General features: G+C 36.3%; 2 protein-coding genes across 3 annotated transcripts in view; one reads left to right on the top strand and one right to left on the bottom strand.

Annotated features, from left to right (window-relative positions):
• Window positions 1-22,729, bottom strand: part of Cdk8 (cyclin-dependent kinase 8) — a 190,176-nt gene that overhangs the window by 1,124 nt on the left and 166,323 nt on the right. For both annotated transcript variants that reach the window (XM_090403316.1, XM_090403317.1), the window contains exons 13-14: window positions 21,789-21,873; window positions 3,645-3,758 (exon numbers count right to left, since the gene is read on the bottom strand). In XM_090403316.1, the coding sequence (XP_090259442.1) occupies window positions 3,645-3,758; window positions 21,789-21,873 (199 nt within the window). The remainder of the gene's footprint in view (window positions 1-3,644; window positions 3,759-21,788; window positions 21,874-22,729) is intronic.
• The window catches only part of LOC150099303 (uncharacterized), a 186,015-nt gene that overhangs the window by 149,029 nt on the left and 14,257 nt on the right, over window positions 1-22,729 (top strand). The window lies entirely within an intron of this gene.

Below are 22,729 nucleotides of genomic sequence, written 5' to 3'. Positions count from 1 at the left end.
AAATGCTGCATTTTTGATAATGAACAAAGTCCAATAAAGACACCTCAATATTTTTACCATGTTAAAATGTATACAGATAACATATTCCATAATTTATGTTTTCATATTTTTAATGTGAAAAAGAACAACTACATACTTGAACTAGAAATGCAAATGCTATGTAACAAAGATGCAGTTCTGTATATTGAACATATTATTTATTTAAAAACTCCAAAGACAGTAGCTTCTATGAACAACTGTAGTGCATATTAGAGAAAGACTTCTAATATGCACTGTTACATAGGGTCAATAAGAGAATTAAATTATGATACTTTCATTGTACATTTAGTACATTTCATTGTTACTAAAAATATAGCAGGGAAAACAAAATTACATTGTTTTTAAAGAATACTATTTTACCTATGCATAACACTTTTTTGTGTGTATAGCTGATGTGTATTATCAACTGGAAAATGCTGAATATTAAATTTTTCAAAAGAAATCTTTATTTTCCAAACATTTGTTTGGAAAACAAATTTGTTTTCCAAACAAAACTTTTCTCTAACTTAGACCAAGCTGGAAGTGAAGCAAAATAATTTGTTGTCAATAATGATCAAAAACAAATTGTTCACCAACCTATCAGAAATACCAGATAATCCTCCTCATTCTCCCTAACTCTGCACCTTTTCTTAACCAACTCTCCCTCCAAATACACTGCCAGTGTTAGTACTCCTCTTGATAATTCTGACCATAAAGCTGTCCATGTTTCTTTTTTTTTTTTCTACAAATCATCCTTCTCCCAACCTCGTGTTATATAGCACTACAATAATAATGTGAATGCTGTTGGGAGGAACAACCTTTAGGATTTCTGGGCCTCCTTTTCAGTCTCATGATCTGATTATTATTTCTGCCCTCCCAATCTCTTGCTGAAATGAGTGCCTGTACTGTCTACTTCACCCAAAATCCTTTCAAGCTGTAGTTCTCCAACAAATGTGCCAAAGCAGTCAAAGACAAAAATTCAGCATACACACATTCAATGGTTCCAATTAAAAACTTTTAGCTTTTCACTCAACTTACACTATAGCTCATAACTGTTAAAAATAACTCCAAAGCTAACTTTGTCAGGATCAAATGCACAAATTTGCCTCTTGTCAAATAGCAGTCAAGCTTCTGGTCCCTTGTCAAAACTATTGAGCAAAACTTCTGCCCCTACCATCTCTTACCATGTTTCTACCTCTTTCATCCTGATTGTACAATGTTTACATCTTCTAAAGATAATGCAGACCTATTGGCATTGATCTTTTCCTCTGACTCTTGTTTAGATGAACTGCAGATGACTCTTTCTGGTATTCTACGAACTAGCATATCTCTTCTGTTTTGTCAGAAGGATATCAGAAAAATACTCAAACTTGATACTAATATATCTCTTGGACCAGATTGTATCAATCCAGTTGTTCTAAAAATTTGTGCTCAAAAATTAATATCTGTGTTGCCTATATAAGCTTTCATATTCATCTGGCATCTATCTAGCAGCATGGAAGCACACTTTTATCCAGCCTGTTCCTAAAAAAAAAAAAGGGAGAAAAAAAATTCAACCATGAAATTATTGCTCTCACTTCATTATTTCGAGACCCACCAATTAATTTGTGATCATGAATATGGATTCCACCACTCTTGCTCCATAGTAGATCTAGCTAACCTTACCTGCCTAGAAAATAAGCCACAGTTTGTGAAAACTCAAGTGATATTAAAGATATTTGATTAAGGCTGGAATCATAGTCTTCTCGCCTTTGTGAATGGACTAACAGCTTTTCTTCTGGGTGTTTACTGCAGGTCATGGTAGATGGGTTCCTCATTAGATTTTTCTACCAATGCTAAACTACTCCAGGGCTCTGTGCTTTCAGTAACACTTGTCTTCCTACACCAATGACTTCTCATCATCCTCAATTATTCATAGTTTTGTTGATGACAATATATGCCACTCCTTTTCATTCACAAATCTTTGTACTGCTCAAGTGACTGAAACTTCCAGATCTATAATCTATAGCCGGCCTGGTTGGCCGAGTGGTTAGCGCATCCGCTCTCCGGCCAAAAGGCTGTGGGTTCGAATCCAAGCCTGGGGAAATGGATGTTTGTGATTGTCTGTGAAAGCACTAGTGGCGGTAGATGGTGTTAGATGATGAAGGTTGATGATGATGATGATGAAAAAAACTGGTATTCTTTCATTTTTCCACCACTATTTGAGTTACTGAGGAAATTTGTAGTAGTTAAAAACAAGAACCAAACCTTATAACTTGAAGAAATATTACATCTGATTCGTTTTACCTGAAAATGAATCAGATGAAAACCATTGTGTAGGAGAGATCTGGCTTGTATATTGCATGCTTGCTGTAATAATTTTTAACTATCTTTTGAATGTAGTTCAATACCTACTTTATACTTTGAATGCCATTCTATTAAATTGCAAAATTAAGATCAGTTTTGTTTTTATATCATTTTTCAAGTGAAGCAACATGTTTAATGTTAAACTATTTTTCATTTAATTAGAATTAAACACAAACTTCTACCCCTTGGCCTTGCTATTTATCATTAATAATACTCAGACCATATTCATGCATAAATATTATGAAATTAAAAGATTAAATATTAACAATTAAAATTTATATTCTTTCTTTCATATACTAATTTCAAAATTAATGCAGTGTAAAAATTAATGTGGACAAAAGTAACATAAAGGCTTCCCTCTTTTTTCTTATAGTAGCAAATACAACATAAGCACATCACCATGGCTTCCAAAAAAACTTGGGGTCCTTTTCTGCTCAAGATATTATTTCTCACTTATACAACTAACACTTAGAATATTGTTCTCACATATGGTGGCAAGACACCAAAAACCTCTCTGGAAATGTCTGATGCTGTCCAGAAGAGGGCAATCGAGTTGATTGCCAATCCCTCTCTCCTAAACTCACTCCAGTCACTTTCTCATATGTGTACTTTTTCAGCCTTATACATCTCAGGTATTTTCATGAGTGCTGTTCTGCTTAACTAATCCCCTATCACTCTACTGTCAAGCTCAATGGAATGATGATCAACAACACTGCAACTATGCTCAACCAACTTATTTTCTTCCTCCTTCATTCCAATCTACCTCTGTACTTTGGAACATCCCCACACAATCTCCCCCCCCCCCCCTCCACCACAAGAATGTCAACCTCAGTTATTTGAAATGTTATCAACAGGTTTCTGCTTTCTTCTTGATGACAAGTGACACTGATGTGCTATAGGTTTTGCAACTTCATGTATGGGGCTGATGAGGAAAAAACTTAACTTACATAATAACAGTATGCTGCATGCTGTCAGGTTGCCAGCTACCACTTTAAGTCACACATTTGTAAGTTAATTTTTTTTTAAACTGAAATCAACATTTTGAAGGCATTCATTCCTGGTAACTCCTCCTCCCCTCCCCTCCCTTTTTTTTTCCATTGAAGGACCTTTGGCAAAATTTTTGTACAAAAAATTTGCATTAGTCCTGTCTGTAAATATCATTTCTTGGATATATGCTGTCATGCTGAGTACTAATAAAACTAAGTTAATGTAAGCTAGAAGCAAGCAAAAATGATAAAGAATTAGCTTGTCTGTCAATATAGCACGTGAATAATTCTTACCTGTGTAGTTGAGGTAGATGTAGTTGTAGGAGGTGGTGGAGCCATTCGCACCCTCTTTGCACTTGGACCATGGTTGTTGTTATCTTGATTACCCTGATTGTTGGCTGCATTAGTCTGGGCAAAATATGAAAAGCATATTATATAATACATCAGGTTTTTTTCTATAATTTCCAAAACAAACATTCATGATCAGTAGTAAAGGGAATGTAATGGAAATAAGAAGTCTTGTTGATTATACTGTGGATAGCAATGTAATCAAATTGATCCTGAATACATGTCTAAATATAATTTAAAACAAAAAGTAATAAATATTCAGTTCTAAGAAAAACATACTTGAACAAAGATCCCATGATCTATTTATTAAAATAACTTTTTATCCAGCATTAATTCATACAATTGTTTAATAGTTTGTTGAACTGGTTGGTTGAGTGAATAGTACCTGCTCTCTAACCAACAAATGAGTATGAATCTCACCATAGACATAGCTGTCTGTAAAAAGTAGTAAAGACCAGACACCAAAGTCTAGATAGACTGATTCAGGATGAAGCACTTTAGAAGAATGAAATGTTAGATATGACAATATTCGAGTGCTAACAAGTAATAGACTAATTAGGAGGAAAATTGTTGATAGGAGATTAATAATAATATAAAGTTAATCATATACAACATAATATACTATATTGTATTCTAAAATTCAATGGAAAAGAAATGGAAGCAGCAAAAGAATAAGTATCAGATCAACATAACTGGTGTTACTGAAACAAAGAAGACAAAAACAGTGGTGATCTTTCTAAGCAACAAATGCAAGATGTTATATTTGAGAAATAATCAGGGAAAAGAAGGAGCAGCTATAATATCAAACACTAAATATGAGGATAATCTTGAATGGCAAGCAATATCAAGTAGAAAAATGTGGGCTAATATTAGAATGGAGAACTGAACAATGATACTTATTTGTGCTTGTGGTTCCATAGAAGATTCCACCAAGGAAGAAAAGAAGGAATTTTTTGAGGCATTAGAGAAGGCAGTTGTCACAAAGAAAAAGGAAAAGTTGGTCTTGTTGGAGATCTAGACAGCAGAGTAAGAAATGATTATCAGACATATCAGAATGTTTTGAGAAAATTTGGAGAAAAGAGCAAAGATAACAATAATGGTAAGTACGTACCAGATTTCTGCTCAGGACTACTTATTACTAACACTAGATTCCAACATAAAAATGTACACAAATTCATGTGGAGAGAAGAGGCAAGTAATAAGAAAAGTCTCATTGATTATGTTATTGTTGACAGTAATGTTTTCCTGCTGGTTCAGGACACAAGAATATTCAGAGGATTTGAAATAGGAAGTGATCACATTTAGTGTTGAGCAGGATAAAATTGAATTTCATATTGAAAAGAAGGGTGTGTTTGTGTAAGAAAGTTTTGAAACAATCAAAGTTGAACAGATGTCAAATTGAACTGTAGAAACAAATACACAAGCATTACTCAAGAAAAACTGAAAAAGTTTGAAAACAAGAATATTCAGTAGCAAATCCTAAAGAAAACTTTGATTCAGCCATAAATGTGGTGAAATTGACTGTTAGGATAGAAAAATCAGAACTCCATGGTGGATGGACTCAGAAAATTAAAGAGGTCGTAAGGAAAAGAAGAAAGTATACAGAAACTTCCTAGCAGTTTCTGCATACTTTCATAAGTCAATGCTTTTAGGGAATACAGAAAAAAATGTAAGCAAAGCATTATGCAAAATTAGCTAAACAAAAGTCATGGGAAGACTTTGATAAGAACATAGATATCAGAAAAGTGGTAAAATATTCTGGAGGCTGTTGAAAAAGCTAAGAAATGGAGGAAAGAGTACTGTAAAAGGAATTAGAGATGATAAAGGAGACATGGAAACTGAGGATAAAGATATTCTTGACGCATGGAGTAATTACTTTGAAAGAATGCTAAATGAAACAAGCAGTTACAGGGTGGTAGAAAACACTCAACAGGAAATGCCATCTGGAATATATCTGTACTTCATAAACCGGAAATGTGGGAGGAGGTGATATTCAACCAGAAATACTTAGTATTTCTGGTTGAATATCACCATCAAAATATGGAGGTATAAAAGTTTTACAGTGGCTACACTGCATAATTCAGAAAGCCTGGTCAGAGGATCAAGTTCCATATTGGATTAGAGTTCTCATAGTACTCATCTATAAAAAAAAAAAAAATAAAATAAAAGGAAACAAAGCTAAATATGAAAATTACAAAGACATTTCTCTACTGAGTATTCTTGGTAAGATTTATGCAAGTATTCTTGAGAAATGGCTAAGAAAAATTGTGAACTCACAATTTTTCTAAGCCCAAAAAAATTTGACCTGAATCCAGCTTGTTCTTCTCCTTGGAGAAGAACAAGCTGGATTCAGGCCAAACAGAAGTTGTTAGGATCAGGTTTTCACTTTAAGACAAAGTTAAGAAATCATGGGAATATATCAAGGATCTGTATTTAAGTTTTGTAGATCTGGAAAAGGCATATGACAACCTGCCAAGAAGAAAGCTGTTCAAAACACTGCAGTTATATCAGGGTTCTTCAACCTTTCAGACAGTGCGGGCTGCATTAAAAATTTCAATTAAGATGCTTTCCAGATTCACAAGGAACACTATGATAATTTAATAAAATCATATAAAAATAAACAAACTCAGCTTTAAGAGCGTAAGTAGGATTTGGATTCACGATAAGTAAATAACAATCAATACTTGAAAAAAGATAATTTAATGAAAAAAACATTCATTTTTTTCAATGTCAATGGGAAACTTGACAATGCTTTTCCTTGACCAGCTTGTTGATGTTGGCATCAATGTTGGAGGTCACTATGTACAGAGTATTCTTGAGATGTTGGTCCATAATCTGAGTTCTTGTCTTGGACTTAACCTCCATAATATGTGCCATAACATCTGTAAATGCTCTTGACCACTTCCCATGCTCTATCGACATCCAGCCCTTGCAGTTGTACATGCCATGGCACTGATCCAAGCAATCTCCTAAGCTTGTCATACTTGCCAGCATGGTAATTCCACATATAAACTGTCTTAATTGAAAATTCCACACCTTTAGTCACCTCCCTATGATCACTCTCACCAATAGGTGGCAACATGGTCATATTCATTACAGTCAAATTCTGAGATGCTATTACCAAGTCAAGCACTCTCACACCCCTAGTATGTTCAATTACATGCTGTCTCAGATAGTTATCCCTTAATAATTGAATAAAATCCATTTCCTTTCTCACACGTGTCCTCTCCTCCTTCCAATCAATGTTTCCATAGTTGAAATCCCCAATAATAATTACCCTCCTTCCACTCATTTCATCAATTTTTTTATGCATACTATCTCCACCATCTATAGCAGCACCCAACTGTATATTTTATTCTGCCAGTCTCAATCTCACACCAAATAGCCTCAAATGAGCTCTTTTCACTATCCTGCGATACCACTTCAATTCTCCTTGGCTGCAGTTCATCAGCTATCATCAATAACACCCCTCCCCCCATTTTATTCTCTCTGTCCCTCCTAAACACACTATAACCTACACATTCTATCCCACTAACTATATCATCTTCCATCAGCCATGTTTCACTAATGCTAATAACCTGTGTCCAGGAAGAGCCAATCAAGGCCAAAAATTTTTCCTTCTTGTTCCTAATACTCCTGGCATTAGTATACATGAAATGCAGTGATCCCTTTGTCCCACCCCATCTTGATGCGTTATTCTAAATATCCCATTCCCATTTTTTGTCCTTAGTACTGGCTTGGGTACATTATATACGTTCTTACACCCAACTGTCTCACTGATGTCTGCATATCCCCCCCCCTCCTTGTTAGTTCTAGTTTCCCTGGTTCTGCACATCCATTTTCACTTCATTCAGCAACACTTTTTCCAGTCTCTGTACACCAAATCCATTCAAATGCAGGCCATCCATCTTGTATAAATCCTTTCGCCCATCAAACTCATTCCACACATCCATGAATTCCACACCGCACCATCTGCATAACCTGCGCATAATGTCATTTGTGATTATGGCCTTCCTTCTAAACTCCTCTCTGTCATACCGCAGCAACAGACTCACCATTCTAACTGTCACTCTTTTCTTTCACTACCATTAACAATACTTTCAAGTCCTCTCTCATAAAAAATTTATCTCCTTTCAATTCATTCGTACCCGCCACAACTATCAATTCTTTCACCCTCTGTTTTTGCACTCTAATACTCTCACTTACATCCTTAAATTTCTCACCTGGTAAGTACGATTTAGTTAAACTCCCATCACTCCTCTTAATAACGAGTCACCATACAACACTCCTTCCTTCATTTCAGAAACTCTCCCACTCTTACACTTATTTTTCCTTTCAAACACTTGTTTATTTACATTAGCCGAATCACTCTGGAAAGAGTTTTGCAGGTGCTCTAATTGCCACTGTGCATTTTCTATCACTGCGTGCAACCTAGCGATCTCACTTCCTACAAATAATTCTTTTTTTTTTTATCATTTAAACCATTTTCTCTCTCTCTCTCTGTATAGTTGCTTTCACTCTTTCTTTGATCACTGCTCTCATTGCCATCTTGTACATCGTAATTCCCTATCAAGCCACTATTTTCACTCACATTCTGGCTTTCTTCAACCATAACTTTCTCACAACCTGACACATACTTCAACTCCTCACTTTGCTTACACTTTCTGCATATTCTCCCACCACTATCACTTTCAATCCAAACTCCAGCCTCATTCGGGAACGCACACACATCACATTGGACAAAGTCTCTCACATTACAGTTTTTGAACAATGGCGTCGTATTTTTGGACACCATTATCTTACGTTGCATTGGCGCCATATTCAAATCTATGAAACGTATCGTTATATACTAAATTAAATAATGGAATTCACACCAAAATCACACAGACACAACAAGCTATCAAAATTAGACAATATTACGTTATGATTTAAACCTATATTCTAATTTTCACTCAAAATTATACTTAGCTTTCGGGAGCTCTCTGAAAACACTACCGACCGTGTAGCTCTCTAGCGGGCAACCTGAATATGATTACATGTTCATTTCATTAAAAAACATGCATCAAAGTAAGTTATTACATAATTTACTTTGATGCACGCTTTGCTCTCTTCCCTCTGCCTTTTAAACGTACCACGCTGGCATTTTAAATCAATTTGGAGATGGTTCACTTCGTCAACACGAAGCTGCCCTTGAAGGTAATCGAAATTGGAAGCATGCTTTGTCTCATAGTGTCGATTTATATTGTATTCTTTTGATACTGACACTGACTTTTGACAAACTAAACACACTGGCTTATCGTCGATCGGTACAAAAAAGTACAAATTGGTCCGCTTTTCATTAAAAACCCGACAAGAATCACTTCATTTATGCTTTTTACTCATAGATGCCATAGTGATGGAAGGTGAACCAAAAAAATGATCCCAAATGGCTGTATAACAGTTATTATCTACTGAATATGTCTCACACTAATGAAAAAAGTCTGGCAATATAAAACCACAATAGGCTATGGCTGACACAACGAACCTGTATGTGCTCATACATGAATATCACACTGTTTACGACTGACTGATTGTGGATCCTCTTGTATTTATATGAAAATAACGAAGTATATCGAGACCCTTCTAGATGTATTTGGAAGGCACTAGACAGCACACTTGAGCGAACTACTGCTTTCAGCCATCTACCTGCGATGTTAGTATTAGTACTTAAGTTTGTTTAAGCAGCGATGAAACACTCTTTCACAAACTCTCGTCCAAGAAAGCTTTTGATTTTTTAGCAATTTTTTTCAGTAATTACATAACTTACTTTGATGCAGGCTTTGCTCTCTTCCCTCTGCCTTTTAAATGTATCCTGCTGGCATTTTAAATCAATTTGGAGATGGTTCACTTCGTCCACACGAAGCTGCCCTTGAAGGTAATCGAAATTGGAAGCATGCTTTGTCTCATAGTGTCGATTTATATTGTATTCTTTTGATACTGACACTGACTCATGACAAACTAAACACACTGGCTTATCATCGATCGGCACAAAAAAGTGCAAATTGGTCCATTTTTCATTAAAAACCCGACAAGAATCACTTCATTTATATTTTTTACTCATAGATGCCATAGTGACGGAAGGTGAACCCAAAAAATGATCCCAAATGGTTGTGTAACAGTTATTATCCACCGAACATGTCTCACACTAATGAAAAAAGTCTAGCAATATAAAACCACAATAGGCTATGGCTGACACAACAAACCTGCGTGTGCTTACACACGAATATCACACTGTTTACAACTGACTGACTATGGATCCTCTTGTATTCATATAAATACATGAGATCCTTTTGCATTTATATGAAAATAGCGAAGTATCAAGAACCTTCTAGATGTATCTGGAAGGCACTAGACAGCGCACTGAACGAACTACTGCTTTCAGCCATCTACCTGCGATGTTAGTACTGGTACTTAAGTACTGCTTGGCATTGGTAGAGGCCTGAAGAAGCATGTCTATTTAATCATCATCATCATCTTCCTTATACCCTCTTTTACCTTGCGGTGTCGAGGGTCCATTGATCATCGGACCTCACTCCGTTTTTACAGGATAAGGTGGTCAGCCTTATGCCCCGGTGTATCCTATGGCCTGTAGTGTTGAGTTCTCAAGGCCAGTTTGCCTGCTTTGCGGAATGAAAAACCCCAGAATAAACTGGGGAAAAAACCCTGCTGTCCACGCCCAAGACTGGCTAACTTGGCTATGGCTGAGGAAGATCCTTCAGCTCCTCACGTCACCGACGGGAATCAAACCTAGGACACTCCTTCCCCAGGCATATGGTTGCAAAGCGCATAGCCACTAGGCTAACCGTGCGGACTGTCTATTTAATATTTATTTTTATAGGATTTTATGTAAAGTATCAAATGCACAGCATTCCTTGTGAATCTGGAAAGCATCTTACAATTCTAAATACCGCAGTATAGCTTAGTGGCCCGCAGGCTTCATTGAAATTATTTTTTATTTAATCGTGTTTTAATGTTAAGTAGTTATTTTTTCAAAATGGCCGGCGGCCATGTGTTGAACACCGAGTTATATGGTGCAAATGGAATATTATATCAAGCAATATATAGTCTCTATCATCATCATCATCATCATCAAATTCCTGCCATGTACCCTCAAGGGGTGTACAGGATATGACAGTACTACATGAAAAAATTACATCATTACTAACTTCCTATCTACAATTTTCCTCCAAATCAGTCTGTTACTTGTCAAGACTCCAACATTATCAGATCTTATATTTCTATCGTCTAAGGCACTTTGTACCGTATCAATCCACCTATATCTTGGTCTTCCTCTGGGTCGTTTTCCTGCCAACCTGGCAGAGAACACTTGTTTTGCTAATCTTTCCTCTCCCATTCTATTTAAGTGACCATACCATCTGAGATTAGCTCTGCTAACGCATTCCTGGATGCTGACAATGTCAAGTTCTTTCCTAATATCCTCATTTTTAATATGATATTGCCATTGATGCCATCTGTTCACGCCTCTAATCTTTCTCAGGACTCTCATATCTGCGGTCTCTAGTCTTTGGTCAAGTGTTTTACTTCTGACCCAGCTCTCAGATCCATAAGTTAAAATTGGTTTGAACACGGTCTTGTATACAGCTAATTTAGTGTTCCGACTAATTTCTTTCTTATTCCATATGAATTTATTCAATTGACTTCCCACGATACCAGCTTTGCTGATTCTGTTGTCTATTTCTATATTTAGTTTACCATCTTCAGTAAAAATTGTGCCTAAGTAGCTGAAATGTTTTACTTGTTCCACAGGTTTTCCATTCACAACACAGTTGACATCTTCAATGATTCTGCCTATTTTCATTGTCTTTGTCTTTTTATTGCTGACCTTCATACCATATCTATTACAACAGCTATTCAATTTAGTCAGAGAATCTTGCAGACTTGTAGCGGATTTATTTAGAAGTATAACATCATCCGCATAAAGCAAAGAGCTGACATTAACATCTCCAATTTTGATATCAGGTTTAATACCACATTCCTTCATAATGTGATCCATATAGATAATGAATAACAGAGGGGATAACGTACATCCTTGTCTCACACCAGATTTAACATTAAACCATCTTCCTGTACTTCCTTCAATTCTAACTGCAGACTCACACCTCAAATAAAGACTAAGTATTGCTTGATATAATGCCCCATTGACACCATATAACTGCAGCGTATTGAATAGCTTCTCTCTTGGCACCTTGTCATATGCCTTTTCCAAATCGACAAAACTTAAATACAGATCTTTGTTATATTCCCATGCTTTCTCGACTATTTGTCGTAAAGTGAAGATCTGATCCTGACAGCCTCTATTTGGCCTGAATCCAGCTTGTTCTTCACCAAGCTTTTCTTCCACAATTCTTCTCAACCGTTTCTCAAGTATACTTGCATAGATCTTGCCAGGAACACTCAGTAGGGAAATACCTCTGTAATTCTCACATTCAGTTTTATTTCCCTTTTTATATATGGGTACTATGAGAGCTCTACTCCAATCATCGGGAATTCGTCCCTCTGTCCAGGCTTTCTGAACTATGCAGTGCAGCCACTGTAAGACTCTTATACCACCATACTTCAGCATTTCTGGTCGAATATCATCTACTCCTGCTGCCTTTCCACATTTCAAGCCTTTGATGGCTTTTTCTACTTCAAGTATGGATATGTATTCCTGACTGCATGCCTGGTCAGTGTTTTTTATCACTGTGCTGTCATCACTGCTTGTTTCATTTAGCAGTTTTTCAAAGTAATTACTCCATACTTCAAGGATATATTTTTCTCCTGTTTTCATTTCACCTTTATCATCTCTAATTCCTTTTACAGCACTCTTTCCTCCATTCCTAAGCTTCTTCAACAACCTCCAGAATATTTTGCCACCTTCTTGATATTTATTTTCTATATTCTTGCCAAAGTCCTCCCATGACTTTTGTTTAGCTAGTTTTACACACTGTTTAGCTTTCTTACATTTGTCTCTGTATTCTGTAAGAGTAAAAGCTGACTTATTTGCCAGGAACTTTTGATATGCTTTCTTCTTTTCCTTCACTGTCTCTTTAACTTCCTGTGTCCACCAGGGAGTTCTGATTTTTTTATCTTTGCACACAACCTCACCACATGCCTCTCTGGCAGAATCAATCAATGTTTCCTTTAGAGTTTGCCACTGAATCTCCAAGGTTTGATTCCTGTTCTCAAACTCTTTCATTTTCTTTTCAATAATATTTCTGTATTTTAGTCTACAGTTTACATCTGAGAGCTGCTCAACTTTTATTCGCTTTAAAACTTTCTTACATGTTATTCTTTTCAATATGAAATTCAATTTTATCCTGCTCAAGACTAAATAGTGATCACTTCCAATTTCAAATCCTCTGTACACTCTGGTGTCCTGCACCAGGGAGAAAACATCACTATCAACAATAACATAGTCAATGAGACTTTTCTTATTCCTAGCCTCTTCTCTCCATGTGAATTTGTGCACATTTTTATGTTGGAACATGGTGTTAGTAATAACCAGTCCATGTCCTGAGCAGAAATCCAACAGATATTTGCCATTGTTATTAGCTTTGCTCTTTTCTCCAAATTTTCCCAAAATATTTTTGTATGTCTCACAATCATTTCCTACTCTACTATTTAGATCCCCAACAAGGACCAACTTTTCCTTTTTCATTGTGTCAGTTGCTTTTTCTAAAGCCTCAAAAAATTCCTCCACTTCTACCTTAGTAGAACCTTCTGTGGGACCATAGGCACAAATAAGTCTCATTGTCCAGTTCCCCATTCTCATATTTGCCCACATTACTCTACTTGAGACTGACTGCCATTCAAGAAGATTAGCCTCGTATTTTGTGTTGAATACTATGGCTACTCCTTCTTTTCCTTGATTGTTATTGCCTGAATATAACATTTTGTATTTATTGCTCAGAAAGATCTCACCAGTTTTGGTCTTTTTTGTTTCAGTCACCCCTATTATGTCGATCTGGTACTTATCTAATTCCTCAGCTAGCTCCATTTCTTTGCCATTCAGGCTTCTTACGTTGATAGTACCGATCTTTAACTCTGGTGATGTTGAGTTGGGGTTTGTTTTCAGATTTGTTCCAGTAGCTGACTTTTCGCTGTTCGCCCTGGTTCCCTGGCAAAAACAACGGGGGCCTTGTTTAACCGGGCGACGCCCCAGCCGGCATGAAATTTTGTCATGTTGTACCATCATTTTTTATTTTGGTTTAACCAATAAGAATACAATTTGGTCGGCTAAATCCCAAATTGCCAGCCCATCCTCGTTCGTTCAGTATCAAAGTAGATACCCAACAGGGTGCACCACGAGAAGGTGAGGATTGGACATTAGGTCAGAAGCCCTGGTCGGTTCTCCGCATTCCTTTAAAGGCTATGTGGAGGTCTCCTCTCAGTTATACAGCTTTGACCCTTAAGCACCCCTATAGTCTCTATTTGAGTTGTAAATCAGCAGTTAGAATTGAAGGAGGTACAGGAAGATGGTTGATGTTAAGTCAGGTGTGTGTGACAAGGTGTATATTATCTCCACTGTTAATTTGGAGATGTTAATCTCAGCTCTTTACTTTAAAAGTATAACATCATCTGCATAATGTACATGATGTTATACTTTTAGATTAATTCAGAACAAGTTTGCAGGACTCCCCGACCAAATTAAATAACTGTTGTAATAAATCTAGTATGAAAAGTGGCATTAAAAATACAAAGACAATGAAAATAAGCAAGAACATTGAAAACATCAACTGCATCCTGGATGGAAAAACTATAGAACAAGTAAAACAATTCAGCTATTTAGGCAAAATTTTTTAGTGAAGATTGCAAATTAAATTTGGAAATAGACAGCAGAATTAGCAAAGCTGGTAGATAGGAAGTCATTGAATAAATTTATATGGGACAAGAGAGAGATTAGTCAAAACACTAAACTAGCTGTATACAAAACAGTGTTCAAACCTTGTTTTAACTTATGGATCTAAGAGCTGAGTTAGAAATAAAACTCTTTATCAAAGACTGGAGACTACAGATATGAGAAAGATTAAGGAACTGAACAGATGGCATCAATGAAGTATTATGTTAAAAATGAGGATATTATGAAAGAACTTGATATTGTTAGCAGAGCTAATCTCAGGTGGTATGGCCGCCTAAACAGAATGGGAGGGGAAAGATTAACTAAACAAGTTTGCTAAGGAAAATTGTTGATAGGAAGTTTGTAATGATGTAACTTTTCATGTAGTGCTATCATAAGATCCTGTCTGTGCAGTTAGCCTAGTGGCTGTGCACTTCGCAACCATATGACTGGGGAAGGAGTGTCCCAGGTTCGATTCCCGTCGAAGACGTGAGGAATTTGAGGATCTTCCTCAGCCATAGCCAAGTTAGCCGGTCTTGGGCACGGGCAGTAGGGTTTTTTCTGCCAGTTTATCTGGAAGTAGGCAAACCATCCCGCAAGTAGGCAAACCGACCCCGTGAACACACACAGATCTACAGCCATAAATACTTAACCCCCCATGAGGGGGCTCAACTTGCCCCAATAGGGATGGGGGAGAAAAAGGGAGGAAACTCCATACGAATAAATAAATAAGATCCTGTACACTCTCTGAGGGTATATATATCAGGAATTTGATGATGATGATAATCATGTAGTGTTGTCATAACCTGAACACTCCTTGAGGGTACATATCAGGAAATTAATGATGATGAAATATTTCATCTGTTGATATCTTATAACACTGTTTCAGAAGTTTATAGACCTCTATCATACCACCCTTCTTTCACCTGTTTACTAGTGTCTGCAATCTACATATTCTCACTCTCTTCTCATAATCTACATTCCATAGTCCCAAAATCATATTTATTACTCTCCTTTGCACTTTTTTTTACAGCTTCTTTATCCTCTGCAAATCCAGGATACCAAATATGAACACATTAGTTGAGGTGCAGTCATATATATATATATATATCAATGTTTGTTTCAACATCACAATTATTCTCTCAACTGTATTTGCAATTTCATATCCATTCTAAGATTCCTAGCTTCATGAGTTTCTTGTAAGATAATTCCACTGATATAATCGGCTGTTGGAAATCTCATCAAGCCGAAGTGTATGATTTTGCACTTCCTAACACTGTATTGAAGAATTGACAGCCATTATCATTTGTCCACTGTTCCAGCTTATTACAAAAATTCTGTAAGTGCTATATATCAGTGGCATTATTTAATGTCTTGACAATCTTTGCATTTAACAAACAGTTGAATATCTACTGTCAGGTCCTTCCTGATATCATTAATGTATAGATTAAACAACAATGGTCCAAGGACTGATCCCTGGGGCACATCACTGGTCACCCTTAAATCTTGAAGATTCACCTCCCCCCAGGCCACGTTCTGATACCTATCCATTAGCCACCTACTTATCCAAGGCAATAGTTTATATTCCAATCCCATATTCTCCAGTTTATGTAACAGTCTTTTGTGTGGTATTTGATCAAACGCCTTACCAAAGCCCAACAGTATCATAGCATATCCATTCCCTTTATCCCACTCAGCCATAACATTATTATAAAATATGAGCAAATTGCTAAAATGTGACTCCTCTTTAGTAAAGATCTTTGCTGATCTTTGAAAAGTATAGTTTGTTTGTCAACCCATTTCTGTATGCATTACCAACTTCTCTAAAATCTACACCACTCCAGATATGTCACTAGTTAAGAGTTTTTGCATCACATTTGTATAATGGGGCTATCATACATTCTTTTCATTCCTGCAGCATTTTATCTGCAGGGGACTCACATTATGCAAACATGTCAAGAGCCATGCCCGTTCTAGTGAACATTCCATAGCATATATGCTATTCCATAGTAACTGTTTTAAATAATGGCTTCACACATATAAGAGAAAACTAAATAGAATTTATTGTTTCTTTACTTCTATATATTTTTCTCGATATGTCATAAGCTTCATTCAGGGAGAAGGCAAAAGAATTGCAACAACATTTAAATTATGAATACAAGAACAAGTTGTTGTTCTTGTATTCATAATTTAAATGTTATACAGCATATCATACAGTAATATCACAGATTTCAGCCACAGCTGTACAAGTCGGAGGAAACACTATTAGAGTTCGGAGAATTGGGTATAGATGTATAATTAATTTTAAAAAAGTACTTCCCAAAACTTAGCGATAGGCATACATTGTCCAATTAATATTAGATTCTCCTATAATTAAAATCCAGGAAATTAAGATTATATAAGTTTTTTGAATCTGAAGGCTTGAAGCCTTGCTTCTCATGCTATTAACACTAGACTAGAGTTCACTGGAACCATACCAAGAGGCTAGACTACAATAGGTTAAAATTTGATCATTTGTTTTTTTGAATCATGTGAAGCCCTACTCCACCATCTTAATCGGATAGACAGTATCCCTATCTCTAACTTTTGGAAAGTGATTGCTGTTAATTGTTTGTATTTTTTTTAATTAATTAATTATACATCTATATCCACTTCTCTGAACTCTAACAGTGTTTTTTTCCTCCTACTTGTACAGCTGTGACTGAGACACATGATATTATATGCATGCTATAACTTGGTCTTGTATTCATAACTTAAATGTTGTTACCAGTTCTTCTGTCTTCTCCTTTATGACATATTAAGTGAAATATATAGGAGTAATAAATTCTATTTAGTTTTCTCTGACATGTGTGAAGCTGTTGTTTAAAACATGTCTAACATGCATGTCTCTATTAAACATCTAGTATGCTGATATTCAGGTTTTCTTTCTATTTTTTATTAATTTTTTACCCATACCAAAAATCCTGCTCGACTATCAGGTTTCTCGCTAAAGCAGATCTTTTATCAACAGTTAAGTAAAATGGCTGTCCTTAAGGAAAGGTGCTGCATTACTTGTTATGATGCTATAAAATCTGCATCTGTGCAAAAGGTTAATATTGAAAACATGAGTGGTCCATGTAAAGTTGGCCATTGCAGACAATGCAGGTAATGTCAGTAGGAAAGCTTGTAGATTAGGAAGTGAGGAAAGCTTGTAGATTAAACCCTGAAGTCTGTTCACCAAAACAGTTGATAGCTGTAATAATGATGACAATGACAAAGAAGTTCATTCCACTATGTATATGTGAATGTATTTTCTGGAAACAAATGATTAAATTCCTGTGTAATAAATTGATTTTTCTTCTGTCAGGTAAATTTTCATAAGAACAACTATTGTGTTGTGGTTGTAGAAACTCCAAAGGCTTCTATTGAGAGTAGGAGTATAACTCCACTCTCAACAGAAGATGAATTTACTCTGTGCAATATTACGAGCACAAAGTATATAGAGCATTCTTCTTGAAAAGGCTATTATCAAGGAATGTCTTTAGATTGTAGATGAATTTCTGAATTTCATAACCTGGTGTGAGACTAATGCTCCACTTATTGGAGGCTTGAAAAAGTTCTGTGTGTGGTCTCTCAACCAGAGTTCTGATATGGGTAAAAAATTAATAAAAAATAGAAAGAAAACTTGATCTCACTCACAGTACTAATGTGCTATTGGCTTACAACCTTTTGCAGATGAGTCATATAAAATTGACCAATTCCTCCCTTCCTCCAGGATTTTCCTGACCATTAAACTTCTACAGGTGTTTGCACATTTGGCAGGTATTATTATTATTATTATTATTATTTCGGGCTACTCCAGGGAGTCCTTAGGCTCATCGAGGGAGGCCCTAAACATCATGTCCACACAACTATTCGACTTCTCACAGTATCTATCATATCTTGCCTTGAACTCGCTCACTGTCATAGCACCCACAACAGACTCTGGCAGCTTATTCCGCTCATTTACCACTCTAAAAGTAAAGAACCCAGCTATAACACCTCTGCTAACCACACTCTTGCCCAGCTTCCATAGGTGTCCCCTAGTTCTCCCACCACCAGTTCTGATCTCAAAAATATCCTCTGAATTAATCCTATAGAATCCTTTTAACAATTTGAATGTCTCAATCATATCTCCCCTTTTCTGCCTATCAACTAGTTTCTGCAACCCACAAATCTTCAACCTGTTCTCATATGGTTCATTCCATAGACCTGCTATCATCTTAGTCACTCGCCTCTGGATCCTCTCCACCTCTTCCCCATCAAGAAGGAACCGAGGTGACCAAATCTGGGCACAGTAGTCGAGATGAGGCCTTATCAGGGCTCGGTACAGAGGTACAATAACTTGCTTGTCTCTGCTCGTCAAGGTATTTTTCAACAACCAAGTGAGTTGATGAGCTGATTTTGCAATGTGCCCCCTAAACTTCATCTCCCTATCCACCAACACTCCCAAGTCCCTGGCCTCATCAATCTCCTGAGTACAGTTCCACCAATGTGGTATACTGCTGCTAATCTTTTCATCCCAAAATGCATAACCTTACATTTTGTCACATTAAATTGACATCCATTCTCCTTAGCCCAGAACTCCAATCTATCTAAGTCATCCTGCAAGACTTTGACATCTTCTGCATTCACTATCGCCCTACCCAACTTTACATCATCAGCGAACAAATGAACTATTCCACGTAGATCCTTCCCTATATCGTTAATGAACAGATTAAACAGCAGTGGTCCAAGAACAGAACCCTGCAGCACACCACTAGTCACAGGCCGTCTTTTGGACTCTACTCCTGAATAAACTACTCTTTGATATCTCTCCATCAACCACCCATCTATCCATTCCCATATGTTGTAGTTTACGGATTAGAATTCCATGTGGTATCCTGTCAAATGCTTTTGCCAGGTCCAGCAGTATCACTGTAAACCCATTTCCCTTATCCAGTTCTGCCGTCACCTTGTTATAAAACTTGAGCAAGTTACTGAGGTATATATCAAGGAACACATATTTACACTCAACTGCTAACAAACTGAAAAGGAAAATTTGCTGATGTAATGAAGTCATTACATCAGCAAATGTGGATAGGTTGTGAAGGAAGTGACAGGGGTTTGAGAACAAGATGGATATACAGGGTGTTCGGGATAAATTTGACATATTTATAATTAATTATATTTTTCCGTAAGTTACATGTATTAACACACACTTCTCTTCATTTAAAAGTTTGGACCCTTCTTCATTCATATACAAGATGTCAGAAAGGATGGATAGCTGGAACCCACCTGAATCATGGAAGAGAATAACTTGTATCATGATGATTCGTGCCCGCCATCAAAATAAGGATATTACGACTGCTGCCCAATGCTCCCTGAATACAGTAAAAACAATCAGGCATGAACTAGAGACTTGCAATGGTGACTCCGAGGATGTAGCAAGAAGAAAGATCCCTAGCAGACGATCTGATTGCGTTCGTACAGCAGAATTCCTCGCAAATCTGCAGGAACAGGTGTTGAAGAACCCTGGCATTGGAATTCGGGCTTTGTTCGTGGAGTTGCTAACTGTAGTCAAGCCCTGGATAACAAGGGTAGCCAATGGTAGGCCGTATGTATGGCAGCAGGATTCGGCCCCTTGCCACACCTCTGGGAAAAGTCAAAAATGGTTGTCTGAAAATTTCTACGACTTCACCAGTCCAAATGTTTGGCCTTCAAACTCCCCAGACCTTAACCCCATGGATTATTTTGTATGGGGCGCAGTTGAAAAAGACACCAATCGCACTTCCAGTAATACAAAAGCCCAGTTAATGGATAAAATTAAAACAGTTTTTGCGGCCCTTCCCAGGGAGACTGTAGCATCAGCTTGTTCGAGGTTCCGAAGCAGAATTGAAGCTGTGATCGATGCTAATGGTGGTTATTTTGAGTAAATCTTGTTGATAGTATTGTAATTAACTCTGCCTGTAATGTTTTTTTGTCAATTCATTAAATTTAATAGATACAAAGAAGATTTTCTTTTTCCTTACGAAACTGTCAAATTTATCCCAAACACCCTGTATTTGTTATGTTTATAGAGATGGTATACAGTATATGGAATTTTTGTAACTGGTTATGCTTGAAATAAAAACCTGGTACTTCTCAGTTAAATGATTTTTTTTACTATTCTGAAAGCAGCTTTAGATTCTATTTTTGCATTTCCATGAAAGTTCTTGAATAATATAATTTTTTTTATTTAAACAATGAATGGTTAATGAGCTTGCATTATAACTGATAAATGGATCTTGCACTATTTTAGAGAATTTAACCATTTTATGCTCATCCTCAGGAGTAGATCAAGCACAGTAGACTAACATGTAACCAGAAAAGAAGATAACTGTGAATAAACCATGATGACTAAAATTAATCCCCACTTACTGTCACTTGCCTGGTGATTTAAAAAACAATTCCATTAAACTCTGAACATTGTAAAAAAAGAAGTGGGGAGGGGTTTGGGAAATTCCCTTCCTAAATTTACTATAATGAACCCCCCCCCCCTATTTGCTATAGTGAGAATTTGCTGGGTTATTCCCTATCTTCTTATTCTCTAACAAAGTGCTCAACATAATTTGAGAATTGTTCACCAGAAGGGAAATTATGGGTGAAAATGTGTCTGATTGGTTTTGTTTTGCATCCAACATTAGGACTTCCTTCTGGTCAGGTAGGGTGAATTACTGTGTTTGCAGAGTGCTTAGTGGAGGTTTATTTTTGGGAAAATTAATAACTTATTTGCACTTTCCTAATATATGAAACTTAATTCTCCAAAAGACATATTTTGTTGAAATACATGAGGCTTTCTTAGACCCATTATATTAGTCTTGACTTCACACATCAGTTGGTAGCTTTACAAAATGAATGACATCTGATAGCTGAACTACCACATTGGCTATAATTATAGTTATAATAGGATCTGTGTTGATCTTGAATTTGGACCTTTTAAAATCCTTTCAAAAAAATTTCATTTTTAACTACCTAATCAGCCGGTAGATAAAATTTATTAGCCATCTTATGCTCTGTAACCATGTTTTATTAGATGTCAATAGCTATGAATTCTAAAACTTGTCTAGAGTCCAAACCATCACTCACATCCCAAACCATCTGCAATGTTCAGAGTAGAAAAGGTTAGACGATATGTTATGTTAAATGTAGGATATTAACTAAAACAAACCAACCTTGCTCGTGTCAGATTTATCCTCTTGTTCTTCATCTGTAAGAAACTCTCTCTTTGGATAAGGAATTGGATATCCTGCAAATACACTGAAAAAAAGATAACTATATCAGTGATGTTGCATGGCCCATTTTGGTTGGTGTGCTGTCACTGCTACACTTTTGCACATTCAAAACATTATCGCCATATGCTTCTTGCCCATTTTTAACAGTGTTAGAAGCATTGTTGCCTTTTGTGAACTCAAAGCATGATGTGCCTAATGTGAACATTTGATTTATCAATTAATATAATTTTAAATATGGAAAGCATCAAGGTCAAATGAATAGTAGCTATGTTTCATGTCTTCATTCTCGAGAGGTTCAATCTCTGTTTTTGAGCCGTGTAGTCACTGGTGATGAAAAACAGATACTTTACAAGAATGTTAAGCAGTGGGTTCATTTAGGGGGAACAGGCTAGATCTCAGCCAAAACAAGACCTTCACCCTCAAAAGGTTTTGTTAAGCATTGTTCCATCCATGCCTGTGTGATGAAGGAATAGATTATTCTATGTGAAATGGTTTACATAACTTAAAAAAAGTAGAGAAAATTGTTCCTATGTCCAAATAAAGAAACATCACATATGAGAATGACTAAGAAATAATCTCTTTGATCATCCTTTGACTGTCATTCTATGTTTTCATAATTAGAAGAAACACACGTATAAACCACAGTGAAAATTATTTAATTGTAATTATTTCATCCTAAGTATCTTAGGACATCATCAGTACAGTATTTAAACAAATATAAGAATAACATACAGTTAGGGCGTGATTACAATAGAATCTCATGAAACGTGCATAACGTGCTAAAGTAGTACAAGAAAAAAAAAAAAAAAGTTAATTATTTAACACAATTGTGTATAATAATTTCCCATACTTTAGGAATAGTAAGAACGTCATTGCGGATT

The sequence above is a fragment of the Typopeltis vanoorti genome, chromosome 14, assembly GCF_054136105.1.
Source record: "Typopeltis vanoorti isolate ZY-2024b chromosome 14, IOZ_Tvanoo_1.0, whole genome shotgun sequence".
NCBI classification, from domain to species: Eukaryota; Metazoa; Arthropoda; class Arachnida; order Uropygi; family Thelyphonidae; genus Typopeltis; species Typopeltis vanoorti.
This window is presented reverse-complemented; position numbering and strand designations above follow the sequence as displayed.